The sequence below is a fragment of the Babylonia areolata genome, chromosome 24 (assembly GCF_041734735.1).
Source record: "Babylonia areolata isolate BAREFJ2019XMU chromosome 24, ASM4173473v1, whole genome shotgun sequence".
Taxonomy (NCBI): domain Eukaryota; kingdom Metazoa; phylum Mollusca; class Gastropoda; order Neogastropoda; family Buccinidae; genus Babylonia; species Babylonia areolata.
Genome location: NC_134899.1, coordinates 33,953,085 through 33,978,063, shown reverse-complemented (window position 1 = coordinate 33,978,063; position 24,979 = coordinate 33,953,085). Strand labels below are relative to the sequence as shown.

Sequence of the window (24,979 nt, the reverse complement as noted above, 5' to 3'; positions counted from 1 at the left end):
CCTTGCAGAACCTGGCAGATGATGCCATATCGCTGACAGAGCCTATGGCTCGGATACTGGACTCCCCCTCGGGCAGAAGTTACCTGGCTGATTTAGTCCAGAGGCACTGGGGGTGTGCAGCGGAAATCGTGAACTGTCAGGTCCTGTGTGCTGCTCTCTCTGTGGAAGAGGTGGAGGACTTCAAGAGAAAACTGCAGAGGAATATCCTGAAAGAGACTTGTCAGGTGAGTTTCTGTGTCAGCTCCCAGGAGGTGTCAGATTGTGTGGACTGATCTGGATACTCATCTGCTTAAAAAAAAAAAAAAAAAAAAAAAAAAATATATATATATATATATATATATTAAAAAGCAAGTAGGTTCCTGACCAATGCATAAACCCAATGCAATTATCAGGTCCTTGAGAGACTATAGTGGGTATGTCAAGTGAACAGAATTCAAACTGAAACTGGACTATTTATTGATGGGGGGAAAAGTATTTGATCTTAACAGCCTGTTTTCATCCTGCCCCCACCTTACCAAAAGGTGAAAAAAAAAAAGACATTTGTTTCATAAATACAAGGAGATGGGAAACACATGCATGCACTGGCATGAACGCTACACATGCATGATAATGTAAACAAGTTGGGGAAAAAAAGGCAGGGAAATAGGCTGTGGACAGAATGATGTAAAGGAGGGCAGAGAATCAGAGACAGACAGGAAGGTAAACATGACCAGCAGCTGTTGCAAGTTTGGTTAGCATCACAGACTTACAGCTGGGAGGATGCAGGCTTGATTCCCAGTTGGAGGTGGGTTTTTCAGCCCACGTCTGGCTCCTACCCAGAGTTTAGTGTCCTATGGGCTTAAATGGGAAGACTTGGACTGTGTGTGTATGTATTTGTGTGTTTATTGTTATTGATAGTTACATAGTGCCTATCTTTGTTCAGAGACCAAACTCTGAGAGCTTTACAGTCATTTGCACAACAGGCTGACTACCTGGGTAGAGCCTGTGTGTGTGTGTGTGTGTGTTATGTGTTTTTTTGGTGTGTGCATGCCTGTTACTTTTAGTTTGTGTGAGTGTGTGTGTGTGTGTGTGTGTGTGTGTGTGTGTGTGAGTGTTACCCTTTTATACACCCTGAAAACAATCACAGACTGTGTGTTACCCTTTTATACACCCTGAAAACAATCACAGACTTCATGTCAAACTGACATCAAGCCACAGCATCCATCATTTTACACGAACCTTACACACTTTCCAGGTCCCCTTGACGCTGATCAAGTCAGTGCAGTTTCAAGGCCTGAAGATCAGACTGGAGAAGGAGTACATGGTGATCCTGACCCACCCTGGGGATGACTCGGAAGACATTGAGCTGGATGGCCTCCGGGGAGACATCCAGCTGGCTGTCCGAGACCTCAACCATTTCACCAACCTCAACCGCTCTGGCAGCAAGAAGTTTGTGATCACTGGCGCTCTGCAAGGGAACGCTTGCCGGAACTGGTTTGCTGCCGAGCTGGATGATGTGAAGCAGCTGATTCTGAGGTCATCATCTTCTTGTTGGAATCATTTTTGTGTTGAAAATTGTTTGTGTTTTTGTTTTGGGTTGTTGGTTTGTTTTGTTTTTAAGAGTATGTAGGAGATTGTGTGTGTGTGCGTGTGTGTGTGTGTGTGTGTGTGTGTGTGTGTGTGTGTGTGTGTGTGTGTGTGTTGAATCTATTTGTGTATGCACAGCTGAAGGAAAAAAGTCTGTTCTTCCATGTCTGTACCTGTATGTCTGTCTGTATTTCCATCAGTGTTTGTTCCTCTTGGTCTGTGTTTGCATTAGTTTCTGATATTCTACATTTGTGCTTATACCATGTTCGTTCCTCTGGGTCTGTGTTCTCCTCCACATATTTCACCCAGCACACATCTGCATCATGTTCTCATGAGTATTCACCATTCATTGCAACCATCACCACTATCACCACCATAACTTCCACCACCATCACAACCATTAACGTATGTCAAGGGAAAGGTGGTTGCTGCAGAAGTAAGATGACCAAATACGATGTGTTTCTCTGGGTTAGTTTATTCACACTAAAACCAAAGAAAAGAAAATGATGGCAAGGTTTAACTCTCTCCATACGAACGGCAAAAGAGACGACGTTAACAGCGTTTCACCCCAATTACCACCATCAAAATATTGCAAGCGGAAGGCTCTTGTACTGAAGAGGTGAATGTTGACAAAGAATACCACAATTCTGACGGTGGAAGCTAAAGGTTGGGTCATTGAGACACCCACTGGACATCTGAGGGGTCTGTGTAGAGGAGAAGAGAGGACTGACCGTACTGAGTGAGTTAACAGTGTCGGCCCTTGTTCTCACTGTCTGTGCCTTCACAGGTCTGTGTCGGTCAGGTCTGTTTGGTTCATGGTGTGGAAGAACACAGACCAAAGGAAACACAGACGAAGGTCAGAGGGAACATTGATAATAATGCTTCCACCATATTTTATGGGTTTGCACCTGTCGTTGTCATTGCATTTGGAGGTTGATCAGTACATTTTGTTACATTTGAGTCTGGTTCTGCCATACATTTTGGACTGTGGTGTTTTTGTTTTGATTGCTGGTGTGTGTGTTTTGTTTTGTTTTCCTTTCGTTTTCATTAAGTTCAAGATCATGTTTTTGACTGTGATGTTTTTGTTTTAAACTGCAGGTGTGGGTGTGCATGTGTGTTTTCCATTTGTTGTTGTCATGGTTTGTCAGGTTTAAGGCCCTGTACAGGTTAAAGCCTGTTTTGAACACACCAACTTTAAGTCTGCATTCAGTGGCTCAGTTGTAAACAACACCACTTTTGCTTCCTTGATGAAAATAATGGATGGAGGGATTGAGGATGAGATGAAGGCTTAGTTGTGAATAGATATTTTGTTGAGACAGAGGACGAGATCAGGGGTTAGAGCTAAATGACACCATTTTCGCATCCTTTACAGGAACAATGGAGAGATTGAGGGTGAAACGAAGGATGGGGAATATGTCCTGCAGTTCCAGTGCCACCAGGATGTTCAGGATGAGGTCATCACCAGACTGGAATCCATCAGCAGCTGCATTGTTTCGCAGACCATCGACCTGAACAATGAGTTCCCAGAGTATTCCGGTAATTCTGTCCATCCACCTGCCATCTTTTCTGTGTCTGTTTTTTTTCGTGTGATCCTTTCCTTCTCTATTCCTTTGTGTAATTTTTGTTTTGTTTTGTTTTGTTTTTTGTAGCCTTTGCTCGTTTTAGGGCACTCTCATCCCACATAAACCCATCCTCCTGCACACACACACACTTGTATTCTCCCACACTCTCCCTGACACACATCCATACCTCACCAGACACCCCCCCACCACCACCCCCCCCACCCCTCCCCCCCCCCCCCTCCCCCCTCCCCCCACACACACTTGCATTCTCCCACACCCTCGCTGACTCACATCCATAATCCATACCTCACCAGACACACCTCCCCCCCCCCTGCCCTCCCCCCCACACCCCGGCCTCTTCTCCACACACACACACACGCACCTATACTGACCCACCCACCTACCCAGTATACACATACACCCACTCCCCCCTTCCCTCTATACACAGCCATCCACATCCCTACCCCCACACACTTGCTCTGAGGTGGGTTTTTGGGTTTTTTTTTTAATCACTTTATTTGAATTTTTCACAATACTTGTGCCTTTCCCAACCTTGCCAGTTCCCACCACCAGCCCTCCCTGTCCATCCCTGGCCCCACCCTGACACATCCTCACCCTTACCCCATACAAACCTGTTCTCATTGTCCCTCTGTGGCCCCACCCTGACACATCCTCACCCTTACCCCATACGAACCTGTTCCCATTGTCCCTCTGTGGCCCCACCCTGACACATCCCCACCCTTACCCCATACAAACCTGTTCTCATTGTCCCTCTGTGGCCCCACCCTGACACATCCCCACCCTTACCCCCACCCTTACCCCATACAAACCTGTTCTCATTGTCCCTCTGTGGCCCCACCCTGACACATCCCCACCCTTACCCCCACCCTTACCCCATACGAACCTGTTCTCATTGTCCATCCCTGGCCCCACCCCGACACATCCTCACCCTTACCCCATACGAACCTGTTCTCATTGTCCATCCCTGGCCCCACCCCGACACATCCTCACCCTTACCCCATACGAACCTGTTCTCATTGTCCCTTTGTGGCCCCACCCTGACACATCCTCACCCTTACCCCATACAAACCTGTTCTCATTGTCCCTCTGTGGCCCCACCCCGACACATCCTCACCCTTACCCCATACGAACCTGTTCTCATTGTCCATCCCTGGCCCCACCCTGACACATCCCCACTCTTACCCCATACAAACCTGTTCTCATTGTCCCTCTGTGGTCCCACCCCGACACATCCTCACCCTTACCCCATACGAACCTGTTCTCATTGTCCCTCTGTGCCTTTCCCTACTGTGGTTTACTTGTTGTTTTGTGTGTCACCGGCACCGTCATGTCTGCTAGGCTTCTCTGTGTGACCAGAGAGGGCTCTGTTGGTGAACGGTCTGTACGACATGGGGGCTCGTCATTTCTGCTGGACCCTGGCGGATAAACTGATGAGTTCTGGGGTGCCCAGTGTCGGTGATATCACCCTGCCAGAGAGACCTCCTCTGCCTTCTTTCAGGTTAGTGTGTGCGTTTGTGTGTGTAGATAGATAGATAGATAAGTAACCTTGATGCAGTATTCATAATTATTATGGTCAGAGTCCAGATATTCCTCGGTTTGTTGTAAAGTGTGACACTAAGCAATAGTAGTTTGGGATTATGTGCCTCTCTGTATTTCAAATGATCAAAAAGGACTGTATTTATCTTGGTTTTTTTGTTTGTTATTTGATGCCACACACACACACAAACACAAACAACACACACACACACACACACACACACACACACACACACACACACACACACACACACACACACACACACACACACACACACACACACACACACACACACACACACACACACACACACACACACACACAAAAAAATTCTGACCAAACCTTCTCAGATTTAATCAGAATCACCCCCACCCCTCAAACCCCACACGCCCTTTCTTTCTCACCACTAGTCTTGCCAGAGAGAAGGGCAGTCACAGGAAGAGCCACCCGTCGTCACAAGACCAGTCCCAGAAGCAGCATCATCATCACCGGAAGTCGAAGGCCCGTCGGCCCAGAGGCAGAAGAGGGGGCTCACTGTACAGCGGCATGTTTTCCATGCTGGCGGGGTCCTTGTATCTGCCCAAAGTCAGCGACAGCGTCAGCGTGGGCAGGACCACAGTCACCGTGAAGCTTGGGGACATTACGGCTGAGCAGGTCAGGAATGGGGTGTGGTGGTTGTGGTTGTGGTTGGGTTTGATGTTGTTGCTGTTTGGGGAATTTTTTTCAGCGTGATATTGTTCTCAAGGTACCCCCAGAAAATGGAGTATGGCTGCCTTCATGGCGGGGTAAAAACAGACATACATGTAAAAGCCCGCTCATGTACATGTGAGTGAACGTGGGAGTTGCAGCCCACAAACGAAGAAGAAGAAGTTCACAAGTTGTTTTTTCCTGTTTCTTGCTTTTGCATTTTTGTTTCTTTCTGTCTGTGTGAGGCATACCTACACATGCAGGAGCGTGCACGCAAATGATGCATGCACGTTTATACACACACGTGTACATATGCGAGCGTGCTCATATGTGCGTGCATGCACACACTTGTGTGCATGTGCACACATACACACACGTGTGTACACATATTTAGCAGAAGAAATGTTCACACATACATGCACAGAAGCAGCCACACACGCAGAATGTGCACACCAATACATGCACACACATGTACATAAATGCACATGCGTGTGTGTGCATGCGCACACACGCATACACACACACACACACACACACACACAGGTGATGTGTACAGATGCCTACAAACACACACACACACACACACACATAGGTGATGTGTACACATGCCTACAAACACACACACACACACGCACGCACGCACGCACGCACGCACACACACACACACACACAGGTGATGTGTACAGATGCCTACAAACACACACACACACACACACACACACACACACATAGGTGATGTGTACACATGCCTACAAACACACACACACACACACGCACGCACGCACGCACGCACGCACATTACTCTAACACAAACTGCAACATATATTTTCTTGCTTTAATCACATTTTGTGTGTTGGTCGAGGGCTGACGGCAGCGTAGCTGTGGTGTATGAACTGTACCTGTCCTGTTTTGTTGCCATGCCAACAGGTGGAAGCAGCGGTCAGTGTGCTGGGAACTGACCTGAATCCTAAGGCAACGGCTCTGGGCTCGGTGTTCCTCAGCAAGTGGCCTTTCCTGTCCATGGTTAGAACGAGGAGCAAAATGTTGTTCCATTGTTGTTGTCTTTTTTTTTTTTGTTGTGCTGCTCATTGTTTTCACCTTTGTGATTCCGGGAAATACGTTCAGGTGATTGTATTGTATTGTATTGTTTTGTATTTAGTTGTACTGTATTGTATTGTGTTGTACTGTATTGTATTGTATTGTGTTGTACTGTAGTGTATTGTATTGCATTGTACTGTAGTGTATTTCATTGTATTAAATTGTGTTGCATTATATTGTACTGCATTGTATTGTATCAAATTGTATGTATTCTATCAGAACAAGGAACAAAATGCTGTGCCTTGTTTGGTTTTTTTTGTTTTTTTTTGTTTTTTTTTGTTTGTTTTGTTGTTGTTTTTTTGTTTGTTTGTTTTTTGTTTTTGTTTTTTTGCTGCACATTGATTTTGTCCTTGTGATTTGGAAAATGAGTTCAGATGATTGTCTTGTATTACCTTGCATTGTGTTGTATTGTGTTGTATTTTATTGCATTGCATTACATTGTATTGTATTGCATTGCATTGTATTGTATTGTATTGTATTATTTTGTCACAACAGATTCCTCTATGTGAAAACCAGGCTGTTCTCCTCTGGGAGAGCGCTTTAACACAGTTCAACACCACCCATGTATTTTATTTTCTGTCTACATGTATATTTGTTTTAATGTCAGAGTGGATTAGTCTGCAGAGAATCCTGCCAGGGATAACCCTCTGTTGCCATGGGTTGTTTAACGTGCTTACACTAAGACCTTGAGACCTTGGTTTATCATCTCATCTCATCTGAAAGACAAGCATCCAGAACACCACTTAAGATCTCGGGGAGGGGGGGCGGGGGAGTAAAGATACTGGTTTGTGTTTGGGACTGAAACCTGTTGACACTCATTTCTTAGTCAAGCGCATTACTACTGGGCCACCGCTCCATGATCATTTTTAGAATTCAGCAAGATTGTGACTTTCTTTTTTTTTTAAGGTTCTGACTATAACATGTTTCAGGAGAAGGGTTGTTTTGGAGGAGTTAAGGGGGTGTATATATGCTTTGACCTGACAACTATCAGATGTCTTCGTTCTGCCAGTGCCACTGACTTCATTAATGTCAAAGAATATCTGACATTACTTTCGTCTAATGTATTCAACTATTACACAGGAGTTTTCACTTATTCTTCTTTACACAGGAGTATTTTGCTTGTCCTTTTCACAGACTCGCGGTTCTCTCAGACAAAGTACAGCACAGTGTCAGAATCCGTTCTTTTTATTTCGCTTTACAACAGAACAGTGAAGGAGAGTACAGTGTGCCCAGTAGAAATGGCATCTCTTGAGTGGCTTCCCTTGCAGGCGCTGACGTTCAGCGGTGGGGGTGAAGGAGGTGGAGAGGGATCTCAGTGCCGGCTGGTGACGACCACAGCGACGGGGAGCCCTCTGCCCATGTCCGTCCTCTACCATGCTGTCCTCAGCAGGCTCCATCGACGTGCTGTTGTCAGCAAGGTGAGGTTTCTGTTCACCTCTTTTCAGTGACAAGGATGTGGCAAAGAGTGTGGACTGATCCATATACACTACACCACATCTGTTCGGAAAAAAAAAGAAAAGAAATGAAACATGTTTTTTTGGTTTTTTTTAAACAAGCAGATGCCTGACCTTCACATATTCCCAACTCACTGGTCGGACCTTTCAAACCTACCAACACACTGATTCATACACAGATTTTAAATCAATCATTTCGTATATGTAACCCCCCCCCAGCCCCCCCCCCCAAACACACACACACACACACACACACACACTTTCACTTACTTGCATGCGTACACAGTAATTCCCCCCCACCACCTCCACCCACTCGATTTTTTTCCTACCCTCGTCTAATATCACTTACAGTGAAAAGACGTTAAACTAAAGAATGAACAAACACAATGTGTTGTGACAAAATGTAATACAATACAATACAATACAATGTCATACAGTACCATGCAATACAGTGCGATGCAATGAAATCCACTACAACACAATACAATGCAGTAAATTAAAAAGAAACACAATACATGACAATGCCATGCAATGCGGTACAACACAATGTTGTACAATACCATGCAATACAGTACAACACAGTGCAATGCAGTGCAATCCAATACAATTCAATACAATACAAATCAGTACAATGCCATTGTGTGGGTGACATGATTTTCATTTTCCAGACAGTGAAAGAGCTAGTTCTACAAATACTGCACAGTGCTGCGGAGAAAGGGTTGAAGTCCATCGCCTTCCCAACTCTGGGGGTGGGCAAGCGGTTTGGGTTTGGTGGATACACCACAGCCAGCGCCATGATGTCTGCCTTTCAGGAGTTCCTGCAAACCAATCCAAGATCTATAGAGGTAAACAGAGAGAGAGTGGGGGGGGGTGTAGTTAGGGTTATGGGGGGTTAGGACAGGACATGAGAGAGAGAGAGAGGGTGGGGGAGAGGTTGAAGAAATGGAAATGGACATGTAAAATGAGTTTTTTGTCTCTTTGTATTTTGTCTGTCTGTGTGATGCTGTTGTTTTTTGTTTTTGTTCATGAGTAGTAAAAAAAAATTTAAAAAAAAATAAATAAAAAAAGAAAAAAGAAAAAAAAAGAAGCACACACGCATACACCCGCCACTGTTGTTAGCAAGAATCGCATGTAGCTATGATGAAGGCTTTTGCCTCTTGCTTTTCATCTGATATGCACTGAAACTGGGAGGGAAGGGAAGGGGTGTTGTGAGGGAGGGGGGTGGGGGAGGGGTAACCTCTGTCTCTCTCTTTTTTTTCTCTCTCTAACTCGCTATCTCTCTCCTTCTCCAAATACATTACATGTGAGGTAATATTCACTTTCAAATGTTTGTTGACCATTTGTGTCACATGAAAGAGCATGATATAAGCTCAGGCTTGTTTTTGCTCAAGTTTTTTGTTTGTTTGTTTTTTGGGGTTTTTTTTTTCCAGTTGAGACTTTGTGTATATTGTATGCTGTATTTTGTCTTGTTTCTTGGATCAAAACGTCTTTATAACCAAACTGTGGCAATGTAGTGGGTTATTTATATATATATTTTTTTAAATATTTTTTTTATTTGTTTTTATTAATTTTTTTAATTATTATTTTTTTTTTTTTTTTTTCCTCGAGGCCTGACTAACGCGTTGGGTTATGCTGCTGGTCAGGCATCTGCTTGGCAGATGTGGTGTAGCATATATGGATTTGACCGAACGCAGTGACGCCTCCTTGCGCTACTGATCCTGATACTGATACTGAAGTGGGTGCATACATTTTCAGAACATCTCAGTGGTGGTGTACAAGGACGTGGATCTGGCAGGCAAGTTTGTGAAGGTGATGAAGCAGACGTTCAGAAGGAAGAGGGCCGCGGCCTCGGCGACAGCGATGGCCACAAGTGACAGTGACAGCTCTGAGATCTCTGACAGCGACATGAGTGAAGATGAAGAGGGTGATTTCTGGAGTGTTTTTTTTTTTGTTTGTTTGTTTTTGTTTTTGTTTCTTTCTTTTCTTATTCTTTTGAATATATTTAAACCCAATTTTCTGGATGCACGTTATGGTTCTCTTCATTCTTATCTTCCAACAGATTCATTTGTGATTTCTTGGAAATTGTAATTATTTCCTGTTTGTTCCATGTACAAAGGCTAGATATTTAACTTTTTTTTGATCAAGTCCTTTTTTTTTTTCTTTTTTTTTTGCATTGGAGGTGAGGTTACGCATGGACATATGCACTTGTTCACCTTCACCTTCACCTTCACCTCTCCCGTAGTCTGGGTTCAGACCGTTGGGGCACCGCTGCTGACCTGGCCACCACCCCTCTCCACTCTTCACGGTTTTCTGATTTCCTCAGGGCGTCACCGAGCGTCAAGCCTGTCCACCCCCGGATGTTGTCTTCCCATCTCTTCTTCTGCCGTCCTCTCCTTCTGCCTCCTTGTACGGTGCCTTGCAGGAACGTTTTGGCAAGACCAGATGATCGGGAGATGTGTCCATACCACCTAAGTTTGCGTTTTTTCACTATGGACAGAAGGTCTTCGTAGGGTCCAATACTTTGCTTGATTCTGTTCTTCACTTCCGTGTTAGTGATGTGGTCTCTGTAGGAGATGCCAAGTAGTCTACGAAAGCATCTCATCTCGACAGCTTGGATTCTTCTCTCGATGTCTGCAGTCAGGGTCCAAGTCTCGCAGGCGTAGAGCAATATTGATATAACCAGGGAACGCATCAGTCTGATTTTTGAGCTGAGAGCGATGTTTTTGTTGTTCCAGATGGTGTTCAGCTTGTTGAGTGCCATTGTTGTTTGGGCAATTCTCGAGAGTACTTCTGGTTTAGATCCTTCATCTGACACGATTGCTCCCAGATATTTGAAGCTGTGGACTGTTTTAAGCTTTTCGTCGTTGACTTTGATGTCAATGCTGATGCCGTTGGTGTTGTTAGTCATCAGTTTGGTTTTCTCCGCACTGATTTGCATTCCATACGATGTGGAGGCTTTGTCTAGATGTTTGACCAGGCTTGCCAGTTCTTCTTCTTTTCCAGCCAGTCCATCAATGTCGTCGGCAAAACGTAGGTTTGTGATTGTTCTGCCGCCTATGCTGACTGTTCCTACATGCTCTTCCAGTGCGTCAGTCATTATTCTTTCTAAGAAGATGTTGAAGAGTGTTGGGGAGAGTAGACAGCCTTGTCTCACTCCGACTGTGGTTCTGAACCAGTCCCCGATGCTATTGTTGAGGTAGACGGCGCTGGTGGCTTTGTCATAGAGGTGCTGTATCAGTCTGATCAGGTTGGCGTTGATGTTGTACAGATTCATGGTAGCCCACAAAGCTGCATGCCAGACCCTGTCAAATGCCTTCTTAAAATCAATGAAGACGTGGTAGAGGTCTTGTTGGTGTTGATGGTACCTCTCACATAGCAACCTCAAGTTGAAGATTTGTTCAGTTGTGCTCCTTCCTGGTCTGAAACCTGCCTGTTCTTCAGCAATGATGTTTTCTGCTTGTGGTTTCAGTCTGTTAAGCAGGATCTTCAACATGACTTTGCTGGGATGACTAATCAGGCTGATAGTGCGGTAGTTTTGACACTGCTGGAGATTGCCCTTTTTGGGGAGGGTGATGATCAGTGATTGTGTCCACGGTGTGGGCCATTCCCCTGTTTGCCAGATCTTGTTGCAGATTTTCATTAGCACAACTATCATAACTTCACCCCCTGCTTGGACCAGTTCTGATGGGATGTTGTCCACTCCTGCCGATTTCCCTTTTTTCAGCGATGCTATTGCTGCCTCTATTTCTTCACGGAGTATGGGGTGATTACTGTTATCAGTGGTTGGTGGAACATTCAGTATTGCTGGATCACCTATGGTCTGTATGTTGTATAGCTCTGAGCAGTATTCTGTCCATCGCTTTAGGATGTCTTGTTCTTCTGTTAGACATTTTCCATCCTTGGTCTGGATGTTGGACATAGTTCTACCTTGCCTTGTGTTGGTAAGTTCTTTCACAACTTGGTAGGCTTTCTTGCTGTTGTTTCTTGTCAGGTTTTCCTCTATGTCCTGGCATTTTCCTTCAATCCAATTCTCCCTTGCCTTCTTCATGCTTCTCTTGATTTCGGTGTTAACTGCTTTGTACTGTTTTGCCCCTTCTTCTTCATTCTTTTTCTTTTTCAGGTCTCTACGTTTGTCACACAGCTGTAGGATGTCGTCCGTGACCCAGGGCTTCTTTTTGATGCGTTGTTTTCCAAGAGTTGTTTGGGCTGTTTCAGTTACAGCTGCGTTGAAGTCACTTACGAGTGTATCCAGGTCGGCGTCATCTGCATCGAGAGTGATGAGTGGCGCGAATTTCCCACCAATCATGGCTTGGAATGCCTCTTGTACTTCAGGATCTTTCAATTTTTCCAGGTCGAACTTCAGTCTTGAGAAGCTTTGTTTCCTTGTTTTCTTCAGTTGGAGTTTGAAGGTCATCATTACCAAGTCGTGGTCACTTGCAATGTCAGCTCCTGGGAAACTTCTTGTCTTGGCAATGTTCACGCTAGACTGGAAACGCTTCTTTACCATGATGTAGTCTATTTGGTTGTGGTGATCTCCTCCAGGGCTGTGCCATGTCCATCTTCTGGATGCTTTGTGTGGTCCAAATGTGTTTGTTATCTTCAGGTTGTTGAAGCAGGCAAATTCCAGGAGTCTCAAGCCTCTTTCATTTGTAGCGTTGTTACCATATCGTCCACATGTGCCCTTCCAGGTGTTGTAGGAGTCTTCTCCGATCTTGGTGTTCCAGTCACCTTGTACTACTATGATGTCTTTCTTTGGTGTCTGATCAAGGGTTTCTTGTAGTTGTTCGTAGAACTCCTCAACTTCATCATCGCTGTGATCAGATGTTGGAGCATATGCTTGTATGATGGTGATGTTGAATGGGGATGCCCTCAGGCGGATGGTAGTGAGCCTGCTGGATATTGGTCGGCAGCCCATGACAGTGTTAACAATGTCTTTGTGGATCAGGAACCCTACTCCATGTTCGTGTTTGTCCTCTCTACCACTGTAAAATAGTCTGTGGCCTTCAAGTGTGGGTATTTCACCGATGTTTTTCCATCGTGTTTCACAGAGTCCTAGGATGTGCCAGCGATATTTGTTCATTGCATGTGTCAGTTCTTCCAATTTTCCTGGCGTCCTTAGTGTTCTGACATTCCACGTGCCAATAGAGATGTTGTTCCTGGCCCGGAGCTTGTTGTTGTGTGGTCCACCAGTAGCACATTTGTCACCTCCACCCTGGTTTGCAATGGAAGGCGCGGTCCTTGTTGACCCGGGTGACGACCGAGCCGGTATGGGTTGAGTAGTGGTCGTCATTCATGCGGTGAGTCTTGGGCAGAAAAGCATGGCGGAGCCCATCCCTCTCCATGCTTGTTCACACAAACTTGCAAATACACACACACATGTTCACATATAAGCACAAAGCCATATGTTCACACATGCTAATGCATGTATGCACACATACACACACGTGCACACACCCTGCTCCCAAATGGCCCCTTTGCTGTCAACCAGCTGGGGAGTAACCAACAAGATTTGATGTGTGTGTGTGTGTGTGTGATTGTGTGTGTGTTTGTGTGTGTGTGTGTGATCGTGTGTGTGTGTGTGTGTGTGTGTGTGTGTGTGAATTCTTTCTCTCTTTAGTTCAATGTCTTTTCACTGTTAAGTGGTATTAGATGGGGAAAATGTATATGTGTATGAGACAGGGAAAGAGACATAAAAATAGGTGGAGAATAAAAAGAAGAGTTGCCAAAGACTGGACTGACTGAGAGTGAAGTGTAATGTGTGTGTGTCTCCGTGTGTCTGTGGTCCAGAAAGCGGGCAAGAGAAGGGGGAGGAGGAGGAGGAGGAGGAGCGGTTTGAGGTGGTGGTGTGCACGCAGGGCCAGGGAGACTGCCAGGCGGTGAGGACCACCCTGCTGGAGGAGCTTCGAACCAGCCTCCTGTGGCAGGAGACCCTCAGTCACCGCCAGACCCAGGCCCTCCTCCGCCTCCCGCCCCACACCCTGCAGTCACTGACGGACGTGGCTGTGGAGAGACACCTGCTCCTGGGTGATAGCGGCAACGGGAAAGGTGAGAGAGTTGAAGGGTGTGGAAATTGTGCAAAAGGCAAGAGAGAGAATGGGGGTAGTGTTGTGAAAGGTAAGAGAGAGAATGGGGGTAGTGTTGTGAAAGGTAAGGGAGAGAAGGGGGGAAGATTTGCAAAAGGTAAAGAGGAGTGGGAAGGTGTTTTTTTTTTCTAAAGGTAAGAGAAAGAAAGGGGTTTATGTTGCGAAAGGTGAGAGAGAGAGACACAGGGTGAGGGTTACTAAGGGTGCGAGTGACTCCCTGTATTGTGCAGATTTCCATATATGCATTTTCGCTTGTTTGTTTTTTTCCCCTTCCCCTTCATTTTACTATGTTTCGGTATTCCATCCTGGCCACAAGCAATATAGCATTACAGTACAGAAATCAGCCACTCCTGCCCATCGGCAGGTAAGAGAGAGGGTACAGTCACAGAATATGATGATAATTATGAAAGGGGGTGTGGGGGGGTCTTGTTCAGTGTGGTACCTTTCTCAAGGAGCAGGCTCGCCATACATGTTTAAAAAAACAAATAAAAAATATATAGGTTTTGGTTTCGGTTACAGTTTCTCAAGCAGGCGTCACTGTGTTCGGACAAATCCATATACGCTACACCACATCTGCTAAGCAGATGTCTGACAGCAGCATAACCCAAAGCGCTTGTCAGGCCTTGAGTGCATGCTTATATAATGTGTGTACCTATCAGAGTGGATTTCTTTTTTACATAATCTGCCAGAGGACAACATTCTCGTTGCCATGGGTTCATTTTCAGTGCGCCAAGTGCGTGCTGCACACAGGACCTCGGTTTACAGTCTCAACCGAAAGACAAGACGCTCAGTTTGATTTTTCAGTCAAACTTGGGAGAAAGGGCGAGAGAGAGATTCAAACCCACACCCTCACGGACTCTCTGTATTGGCACCTTCCTCCTTACAAAAAATATGATTACAACATAATTAGAAAAAAAAAAAGGCAAAAAGAGACAGGATAAAGTTTGGTGTGTCATATGCGTGTGTCTTGACGGTGGTTGTCCAGATGTGAGGCTGTGCGGACGGCGGGACAGAGTGCAGGAGATGCTGGTTCTGATCCTGGAGCGGATCGGGACAGATGGGGTGGGGCGGTCACAGGCGGACATTGACAAGCGACGCAAGCTGCGGCTCCCGGAGGACACTGATCGAATCCCCAGCTACTGGAGAGTCAGTATCAGGCAGGGGGGGGGGGGGTGGGGGTCGGGGGGGGGGGGGGGGGTGTTGGTTTATGGGGAAAAGAAACAAGTGAAACAGACTGCAAATGTTTCTGAGAGAGTTTGAATTTGTTGTGTTTTTATGTGTGAAACAGACAGCAGATGCTTCTCAGAGAAGTGGACGGGGTTTTTTCTTGTGGGTTTTTGTCAGTGTGAAACACACATGGCAGGTGTTTCTGAAAAGGGCGATTTTTTTTTTTTTTTTAAAGTGTGAAACAGACCACAAATATTTCTGAGAGAGGTTATGTTTTGTTTTGTTGTTGTTTATTTTGTAAATGTGAAACAGACTGTATGTGATTTTTTTAGACAATTTTGTATTGCAAACTTGGTTAAGACTGATGATATTGTTTTTAAAAGTGTGAAACAGACCACAGATGTTGCTGAGAGAGTGCGATGTTGTTTTTCAAGCGTGAAACAGATTGTTTGAAAATTTATATTGTTCAAAATAGATATTATGTTTGGGGGTTTTTTGTTCTTTTTTTTGTGTGTGTGTGGGGGGGGGGAAGGTGGAGGGGGGAAGCATTTGCTTTTATAATTAATGTGAAAAAAATTAATATTTTTTTGTTAAGGTTTGTCAAGAAAAACCGAACGTGACATACAATGAAGCCATCGAGAGCTGGAAGAGGCGGGGCCTGCGTTTCAACTCTGTGGGCGAGGAAGAGCTGAAGGCCGTGAAGCGCCTGGTGTCAGCCACCTGGGATGCCAGCAAAGTGGGGAAAGGAGCTGACGCCAAGAACCTCCATCACTCCAGCATTCAGGTAGTTAGTTCCTTTAGGACAGGACAAGATAAAGCAGATAAGAACAGCTTTACTGTCTCATAAAGACAAATGACATCTCGGCTGGGATGCATGAGGTGATCTTTGCAGCGTTAGGTTTGCCTAGCGTTAAGAATGTTCCTGAGTATATTGGAATTTAATGTGGAGTTGGGAACATTCTTAACCATAAGCAAACTTAACGCTGCTAAGTTTGCTCATGCAACCAACCCCAGGTGTGATAGCACACACAAACCCATATAAAAAAGTGAATGAATGAATAATTACACAACACGGACGCACAAAATAAATTAAAAATGACTTAATTAAGCAGGAGCACAAAATGTATATATAGCATAAGTTTTTCATACAGAATCTTTTCACACATTTGCTACAAAAAATGTAATTGATAATCCATACATAGTAATCATCAACAATATGAAATCCCAGAACGAGTCCAACACAACTAAAACACTAATCAAACGCAGAACGGATGCACCTGCGTGTCGCAACTCGTGAAGCGCCAGAGAGAACTGTCAGAAACTGTTTCAGTTTCAAGGCATGTAGACAGACCCGTGCATGCTACACCACATCTTTAAAGATTTTTTAAATTTTTTTTATTCAAAAAGGCAGTAGATAGGCGTCTGACCCTTGCTTGCACCCAACATGCTGATCAGGCCGTGAGAGCCTATCCTTGATTTGTGTTAGATAAAAAAAAGTAAATATAAAACTGAATGATAAGACAAAATAAGCAAATAAATAAATGGAAATTAACAAATAATGAGGCCAGGAGATGGAATGATTAACAATTAGTAAAGAGTGGTAACTCTCTCCATTCACAAGGTGCACAACTTCAAGTCAGTGCTGCTTACGCTACCGATTCAGCTAGCACACAGGTAGATAAAAGGTACATTGGAACAAACCCAGAAACTTCCTCAAAAAAGGAAGCGCCGTGCCTGTCCTGATACCAATCATTTGACATGTGCACACAACAGCAAAGATGGAAGAAATGTGCAAACACAAATTAGCTTTTATTCAAGACTGACATAGCCTCTTTAATCCTGAACAAGCCACACAGAACCCATGGACAATACAGAACAAACACATGGTTGCCTCGGTAGTTTTTCAACTGGAAATTAACAAATAATGAGGCCAGGAGAGGAAATGATTAACAAATAGTAAAGAGTGGTAACTCTCTCCATTCACATTTGTTTGAGAAGTGTCTTGGTTTGTTCCAGTGTTCCTTTATTTACCTGTGTGTTAGCTGAATCAGTAGCGTAAGCAGCACTGACTTGAAGTTGTGTACCTTGTGAATGGAGAGAGTTACCACTCTTTACTACTTGTTAATCAAATAAATAAATGCTTTGGTATATAGTGAAGGGAACGATGCAGACACATTAGTTGCATTTAGGTGTCATTCAAGTGACAGTGAAATACTGGGTACTGTGCGAGGGAGGAGGGGGTGTGCTTGTAGCAGAGGACATAGTCATTCAGGTGTGTGTGCATGTGTGTGTGTGTGTGTGTGTAAACGTGTGTATGAATACCCAATGTTAAGCTGGGAATCACTCTCCAAGTTCCCAGTATTCTCTGAAGGAAGTCTCAAAGACTGACAGATATAAAACTCTGCAGATCAGTGCTATGTGGCTTTGAGAAATAAAAATACAAAGGAAACCCACTACATGCATGTTTGCAGAGATATCAAAATCAGAAAGACAAAAAAAAAAAAAAAAACCTGAAAAAGGAACCATGTATTATAAAGTCACACACAGAAAAAAATATTGCGTCCACTCTGAACGATCAGTTGAGGAAGGTGGCAGAGCGGCTAAGACACTCTGTATCTGCCAGCACAGTGACCATGAAGGTCTGGGTTTGATTCCCAGTCTGGCCCCTTTCTCCCACTCCGCCCCCCCCCCACCCCCCCCAACACACACACCCACTCCCCTCACCCCTCCCGCCCCACCAAGTTTGACTGGAAAATCAAACTGAGCACAGCAAACCGAACAAAAACAACCCAAGACAGCACAGCGCGTGATGTGGGCGTGGCAGGTGCGGAGGGTGGAGCGCCTGGAGAACCCCAAGCTGTGGCAGAGGTACAGCCAGAAGAGGGAGCGTCTCTTCACCGCCCTCGTGGACGGCCACAGGGGTTCGGGCCCCGCCAGATGCGCGCCGGTCGAACGACTTCCCAGCTCCTCAGGACCTGTGCACACCACTCGGAAAATTCCGGAACACAGCCTCCTGCAGCGAGACATGTTTCACCAGGTACAGGGTAGAAGAAGGTTGTGTGTTGTGCGTGAAAGAGGTGTTCGTTTCAGGGTTCTCTCACTGACTTTGTGAGTGACTGGTGTTTTTGTACCTGGATGTGTTGTTTATGATTGATGCATGGGATGATTGGCCTTTGAAATTGTCCAGCTCAGAGTTTGACCTTGACCTCTGAGTAATGTATTTTGTGATTGGTCAAGTTTCTTATGGCTTGAAACCTCAGTGCATGAGAAAAATAATGAATGGAATGTAGAATTGTATTGCCTGCATCCACAGTGCACAATGGGCATTTAGGTCATTAATAGTTTGTCATATATATAAAGGTTTTTTGCTTGTTTAAAACAAAGACTAATAGAGGCACATACATGATCACCACCAGATTGGTCCGTACAATATTTTATAATTTTATTTCTTTTCATAAACTACACATTTTAGTCATCATTCCAGCAAGCATTGCCACAAAGTTCAGGCAAATTGCTTTTGTTCACATTTTATAAAAAGAAGCTATGATAGAATTAGAAAGTTATTTGAAGCAAAATGCTGGTTTAAACATGGGGCATTTTTTGCCATGGAATGTGAGTTTGACTGAGGAACGTTAGTGTCCTAGTTTTGCCTTTTTTTCTTATTAGAGATATGTATATAAGGTTCTGAAGGTTAACTCTCTCCATACGAACGGCAAAAGAGATGACGTTAACAGCGTTTCACCCCAATTACCATCATCAAAATATTGCAAGCGGAAGGCTCTTATACTGAAGAGGTGAATGTTGACAAAGAATACCACAATTCTGACGACGGAAGCTAAAGGTTGGGTCATTCAGACCTCCGAGGGGTCTGTGTAGAGGAGAAGAGAGGACTGGCCGTACTGAGTGAGTTAAAGTTTAACCAAGAATGATTTTTATTTTTATTCTTCTCCCCCTTCTTGATGGAAAACAAAGACAACAGGGTCTGATTTATCATTCATTCTATTACAGCATGTCATCCATCATCCAGTGAGCTCTTCAGGCTTGTGGTGCAGCATTCTGTTTTAAATCTTGGTCTGTGTAGGAAATGAACCCTGGGATACTTGCTTCCTAGTCAGACGTTTTACCTCTGGGCCACCACTCTTGCACACATTGGCTTGTGTTTGATGAACATAAAAGTTATGTTGCTTAGTTTTTTCTTACCATTTTGTCTCTGTGTGTGCAGGTTTATGTGTGTGAGCATGTGAGCACATGTGTGTAGGGGGGCTGAGGAGGTATGTGTATGACTGCCTGCTCATACACATGTCCAGGTATGTCTTTCCTGTAATTGTCTTTGTCCAACAGGTGAACGAGCACTATCTGTTCCATGGAACTAAAACGGAGATACTGAGCAAGATTTGTGGTGAAGGGCTGGACGACCGGATGACAGGCAATGCAATGCTGGGAAGAGGCGTTTACCTGACAGAGAGTCCCACCAAGGCAGACCAGTATGCTGGTAAGTGAACTGATCCCATTCCTCATCCATTCAACCTGGAAAATGTGGTGTGGCTGCCTGAATGGGGGAATAAAAATGATGATACACTTAAAATCGCTCTAAGACACACCAATAAAGGTTGGAGATTTAGCCCAGGAACTCAGAAGAAGAGGAAGGACTTCTCTCTTCTTGAAAGGCTTAGATGGTTTAGTCCACAGGCTTTGACAGTACTTTGAAACTGGAACTGAAACCTTCCATTCTTTCTAGTTAATCTTTTGCTTTAACTGTAGTTTTTTCCCTTTTCACACCTTGGCTTCAACGGCTTGAATGTAATCTGGGATTGGGTTACTAGCTGGTGAGAAATGCTTCCACACACTGTGCAAGATATTGGTGAATTCAGAGTGTAAGTAAGAAAATTGGGAACAGATTGGTCCAGGAGGTGGGTGGATTTGGTTTTTGTTTGTTTGATCATTGTGACATATCTTCCACGGTCGTCATCATTATCAGGCTTTTTTATGTCTTGAAGATGAAGGGTACTCAAGATATTTTTTAGTGAGACCAGAGAGACTAACGCTATTGTCATCAGCGTCATTGTTTTTAAAACATGTTTTGTGTGTGGTGTGCGTTTTGTGCATGTGTGGGTGTGTATATATGTGTGCATGTTCATGTCTGGTGTGTGTGGGTGTGTGTTGCTAGCCACTCTGAATGAATTTTTGCTCTGCATATTGTCATCATTGTAAACACAAAGTTTTATGATATTGTAATTGTCATTTTTGTTTCAGCATCATAATCATTACTCAGGCTGTTTGCCATGAAGCATGAGCATGTAAATTGATTTTTTTTTTTATCCATCATCTACAGTCGGTGATTTTTAATATGTGAAGTGCTTTGACCTGAATTTGAAAAAAAAAGCTCTGAATAAGTGTTCATAATTGTTACTGTTATTATTATTGATATTATTGTTATTATTGTTTTTGTTATCATTAGTAGCATCACCATTATCATCTCAACAGAAACGGTGTTATCACAATTTTCATGTCATTTCACATACAGTCTGTATGATCTATATTTGCAAGATCCCAAAGGAGCTCGGGTGCCAGCAGGACAAGAGCTGAAGATACTCCTGGTTCGAGTCTTGCTGGGAGAACCGTATCTGCATGCAGGCAAACCGGAGTCCTTTGTTCGTCCTCCATGCTACGTGTGCAAGAAGAGAGCCCACAACTGTCACTGCAAAGAAGCCCGCTGCCATGATTCTGTTTTGTTCGACTCCAACAAGATCTTCCGCGAATTTGTTGTCTATGACAGGGATGTGTGTTACCCCGAATACATCATCACCTATGTCAGAAAATGATTGGCTGCTGCTTGGTGTTTGTGGACTTGGAGGTAAAGCAAGGGGCTGCACTCTTGGTAACCAGACAGGCTCTGGCAAAGGGTGAAATTGCTCTTTTATCAGTCAGAAGTCCTGTTCTCCTGAACAGAATTGTTTAAGATCTTTGTGTTTCCTCTGGTCCCTGTTGATTTTCAAGGTCAGTTCAACTGACAGACAGACCATCAAAGGAACATTTTTTGGTGGCATTTCTGTTGAATCTCCAGGCGTCAGTAAGCATTTTGTGATACAACCCCTATTTTATCACATGTATGTGTGTGTGAGTGTGTGTGTTAGCATGTCTTAACGTTCCATGCCCTGTGCTGATCTGGTTATAAAGCATGGCTGCCTAAATCATGGGGTGATATTGGTTAGACAAGCAGTGGTCACAGACTTACATGGCCACTGGAAGGAAAGAGTGAATGTTGAAGTTGAACGTCACAAATGCAGAACACAGCAAGAGTCCTGCCTCATGGTCATTTGATCCTCTTAGCTAAGAAATATATCCTTTTTGATTATACAGAAAGAAATTCTGTTGCCAAAAATCTATTAAACGAAAGGAAAAAAAGTTTTCCATGAAGGAAGGTGGTTTGGCTGTTAACTCTCTCCGGACGAAGGAACGCATTCACAAAACGTATTCGGATTCGGACGAAGGAATGGAATAGCATTCTCCGAAAGTAAAATTCCATCATGCGCTGTACACGTGATTTTGTGATTAGCCAAGCAGAGTGCGCTATTCTGGGTCACTCCACAATCGAACAGTATGATTGGTCAGTCTGGGATGTGTGGCCCGTCTTGCACACATGCTGACAAAGTCAATGACCAGTCGTCTGCTCGTGTGCCAGCCTGTTAGCAAAGCGGGCTCTTCTCAGAATGTTGTGAAGCGAACAAGGCAGTGACAACGTTTTAGGGTTGCCGAAGTACTTGAAATGCTACAAACTGAAGGGTCGGACATTGAAGAGGTGGATGATGACGAAGAAGAAAGCGAATTTAATGCAGAAAGCAAGCATGGGTAAGGTGATTCAGGGTGAAAAATTGGCAGTATTTTCTACATATGGCAAAACTGTAAAAATAAGATGAGAAATTTGATTTTTTTTTTATATGTAATAGCTCAACACGTAATAAACCAGTTCTGAAAGTTTCATTTTCTTACACAGTATTTCGTATTTTTTGTAATTTTTTTTTCAAACCCTTACAAATGGGCCGTCTGTGGGGAAAAGCAAGGGAGAAAACTTGTCGTCCCGAGTGAGTTAAAGGCTGTGTTGTTGTGGATGCTCTCGTCTCAGTCCAAGTTAGTCCTACTACTCAGTAGAAGTACATTTACAACCGTGGTTTAGACTAAATTTTCATTAGTCGGCAATAATACAACTGTGGTAAATTCAGTCTACGACTGCACCCTGTCCACATCCAGCCTAGATTCTCATGACGGAGGGACTAAACTGGCTCAAGGACTTTCAGGCAAAGACAATGTAAACAAGTCAAGAAAGTAGTGTTACATGCTCGAGATCTGCTGGAATCGCTGCTGACAGTTATCTGGATTCTGGTGATGACAACAGTAGTGGTTCTTTGTGGCAGCTGGAGTTCAGTTCAGTTCAGTTACTCAAGGAGGTGTCACTGCATTCGGACAAATCCATATATGCTTCACCACATCTACTAAGCAGATGCCTGACCAGCAGCATAACCCAGTGTGTTTAGTCAGGCCTTGAGGGGAAAAACAGTAATGATAATAAGAATAAGAAAAAAGAAGAAAAATGATAATGATAATAATAACCTTAGTTTAAGAAAAAGTTTTTAGATAATGATAATAATTGTTAAAGAAATAAAGCACATGCATTCCTACATATCACACTTCCCACCACACACACACACACACACACACACACACACACACACACACAAACAACAGACATATATCTAGCAACCATATAATATTCGAATGTCAGAATCTAAAATGTTTTTTACCAGACTTCTCCAAAAGTTCTTTTGAATGTGTTATTAACAATCCCAATATGTTATTTGCTGTTACAGAAGGTTTGCTGCGTAGTCCAATAGGACATTTGTTATAGTTGTTTGATGTTGGCGTTTATAACGTTTCCATTTTCCCTAGCGTTGTCTCTCCCTATTCACCCTCCACACATACATACACTTTTACCCCCAACCCCCTCCCACAACTCCTACCCCCACGGTGTTTGTTTTTTTGTGTTTTTTTTTGTTTGTTTTTTGTCTAATATCACTTCAAGTGGAAAGACGTTAAACTGAAGACGAACGAACAGACATGTAACAGTTTGCAGTCTTCACAGACATGCCAGTGGCATGGGATGCTGGCTTTGCCCAGTTCACCTGTGAATTTTGGAATGTTTGCTTACGGAGCAAGACTGTGTTCTCCCTTGTGTGTGCTCCACTTTGTATTGTACTGTACTGTTTTGTACTGTATTGTATTGTATTACTCTTTGGTCACAACAGATTTCTCTGTGTGAAATGTGGGCTGCTCTCCCCAGAGAGAGTGCGTTGCTACAGTGCAGTGCCACATTTTTTTTCTGCCTGCAAGTGTATCTGTTTTCCTATCAAAGCAGGTTTTTCTACAAAATTTTGCCAGAGACAACATTTAACTTGCCATGGATTCTTTTACACATGCTAAATGCATGCTACACACGGTTACCTTGATTTTTGTAGAAATGCAGAATTTGTGCAGCCTTTCACCTTATGATGTTCTGAGGAGCTGTGTGATAGGACTGGCTGGTCAAACTTTTCACCCAGTGACATCCCTGCTGTGGCACTGATATGATGAACTTAATCTGAACAAGATGACAGACCACAGCCACTCTGCATTACTGACAGATACTGTTTCAGGATTAGTTTCAGACAGTTTAAAGTGCTTTTGCATACAGGAACATTGCCTTGGATAATGTATGCAACAAGCTTTTACGTGTTTACTGGTTTTGATTTTTGCTGTTGTTTTTTTGTTAGTTTGTTGACTTGTTTATTTGGTGGGGGGCTCATTGTGTGAGAACTGATTCATACTAAACTCTAATTGAGTGAGCTTTCGGCATGTGTTGAATCTCACGTTAAGAAACCCTGAAAGTTTATATGATATTAAGTGTCTGTTTTGTTTGTTACAAACCCTTAAAGTTTGAAAAATACTTAAAAAGCTGTTCCGAGAATTACTGTGTTGTATATTTGTGTGAGACATAAAGCTGCAGTGAGACTTGAAAAGAGTCAGTTCTGCTGATCATCTTACTGTGAAAAAAAACTTAGCATTAGAAATGAAAAACAAGGTCACGTGGTTTTATTGCCATGATCCAATGATGTATGCTTTCAGATTCAGGTGTTGTTTCAGAGTTTTGTAAAACAGAATTATAGAATCTAGCATGTATGGATTTATTTGACAGGGGTAATTTTTCTTGCTGTTTTTAAAAGCATGTTTGTTTTAACTACAGTGTACATATTTTTTCACATGTTAACTATGTGACTGTTCAGTTCTTTGCAAACTTTGTTATGTTAATAGCAAATGTTTAAACTGTGAAGATCAAGATTTTGTTTAATATGAATGATATCCTGTGTGTGCACGTGTATTTTGTGTGTGTGATCTTTGTGGATTGAATAGGGCCATGTAATTAGTTAATCCCTTGGGCCTGGTTTATTGAAATCTTCTGTCAGTCTTTAATAAAAGCTTTGTTGATTCCTGCCAGAACATACCAGTTTTGCTGATAATCTGCCCTTTTTCAATGTCTGACATGCAAATTTTGTTGTATGAAAGATCAAAATGCTCTTGTGTGTGTGTGTGTGTGTGTGTAAGTTGATTTGCTTTCCATACCTTGTTGGCACAAAGGCATAAAAAATCAGAGCATTGTTAACTTTTGAAATGCATGGTAATCACACTGGTTTGTTTGTTTGTTTGTTCTCTGATGTACCTTCAGGCAAGCTGAAAAAAAAAGCATAACAAAGAGAGTTGGGAGATGTGTGCCTT

The 24,979-nt window shown here is 43.6% G+C and overlaps 1 protein-coding gene across 1 annotated transcript in view; it reads left to right on the top strand.

Moving 5' to 3' along the window:
- The window catches only part of LOC143299248 (uncharacterized), a 31,263-nt gene extending 8,323 nt beyond the window's left edge, over nucleotides 1-22,940 (top strand). Inside the window, exons 5-19 of the mRNA XM_076612468.1 lie at nucleotides 9-224; nucleotides 1,235-1,515; nucleotides 2,939-3,102; nucleotides 4,506-4,647; nucleotides 5,097-5,340; nucleotides 6,301-6,396; nucleotides 7,740-7,889; nucleotides 8,594-8,770; nucleotides 9,681-9,849; nucleotides 13,713-13,970; nucleotides 14,994-15,154; nucleotides 15,771-15,959; nucleotides 18,000-18,212; nucleotides 19,517-19,667; nucleotides 20,723-22,940. Coding sequence (XP_076468583.1) covers nucleotides 9-224; nucleotides 1,235-1,515; nucleotides 2,939-3,102; nucleotides 4,506-4,647; nucleotides 5,097-5,340; nucleotides 6,301-6,396; nucleotides 7,740-7,889; nucleotides 8,594-8,770; nucleotides 9,681-9,849; nucleotides 13,713-13,970; nucleotides 14,994-15,154; nucleotides 15,771-15,959; nucleotides 18,000-18,212; nucleotides 19,517-19,667; nucleotides 20,723-20,997 — 2,886 coding nt within the window. The 3' untranslated portion in view covers nucleotides 20,998-22,940. The remainder of the gene's footprint in view (nucleotides 1-8; nucleotides 225-1,234; nucleotides 1,516-2,938; nucleotides 3,103-4,505; nucleotides 4,648-5,096; nucleotides 5,341-6,300; nucleotides 6,397-7,739; nucleotides 7,890-8,593; nucleotides 8,771-9,680; nucleotides 9,850-13,712; nucleotides 13,971-14,993; nucleotides 15,155-15,770; nucleotides 15,960-17,999; nucleotides 18,213-19,516; nucleotides 19,668-20,722) is intronic.
- Nucleotides 22,941-24,979: the final 2,039 nt, after the last annotated feature.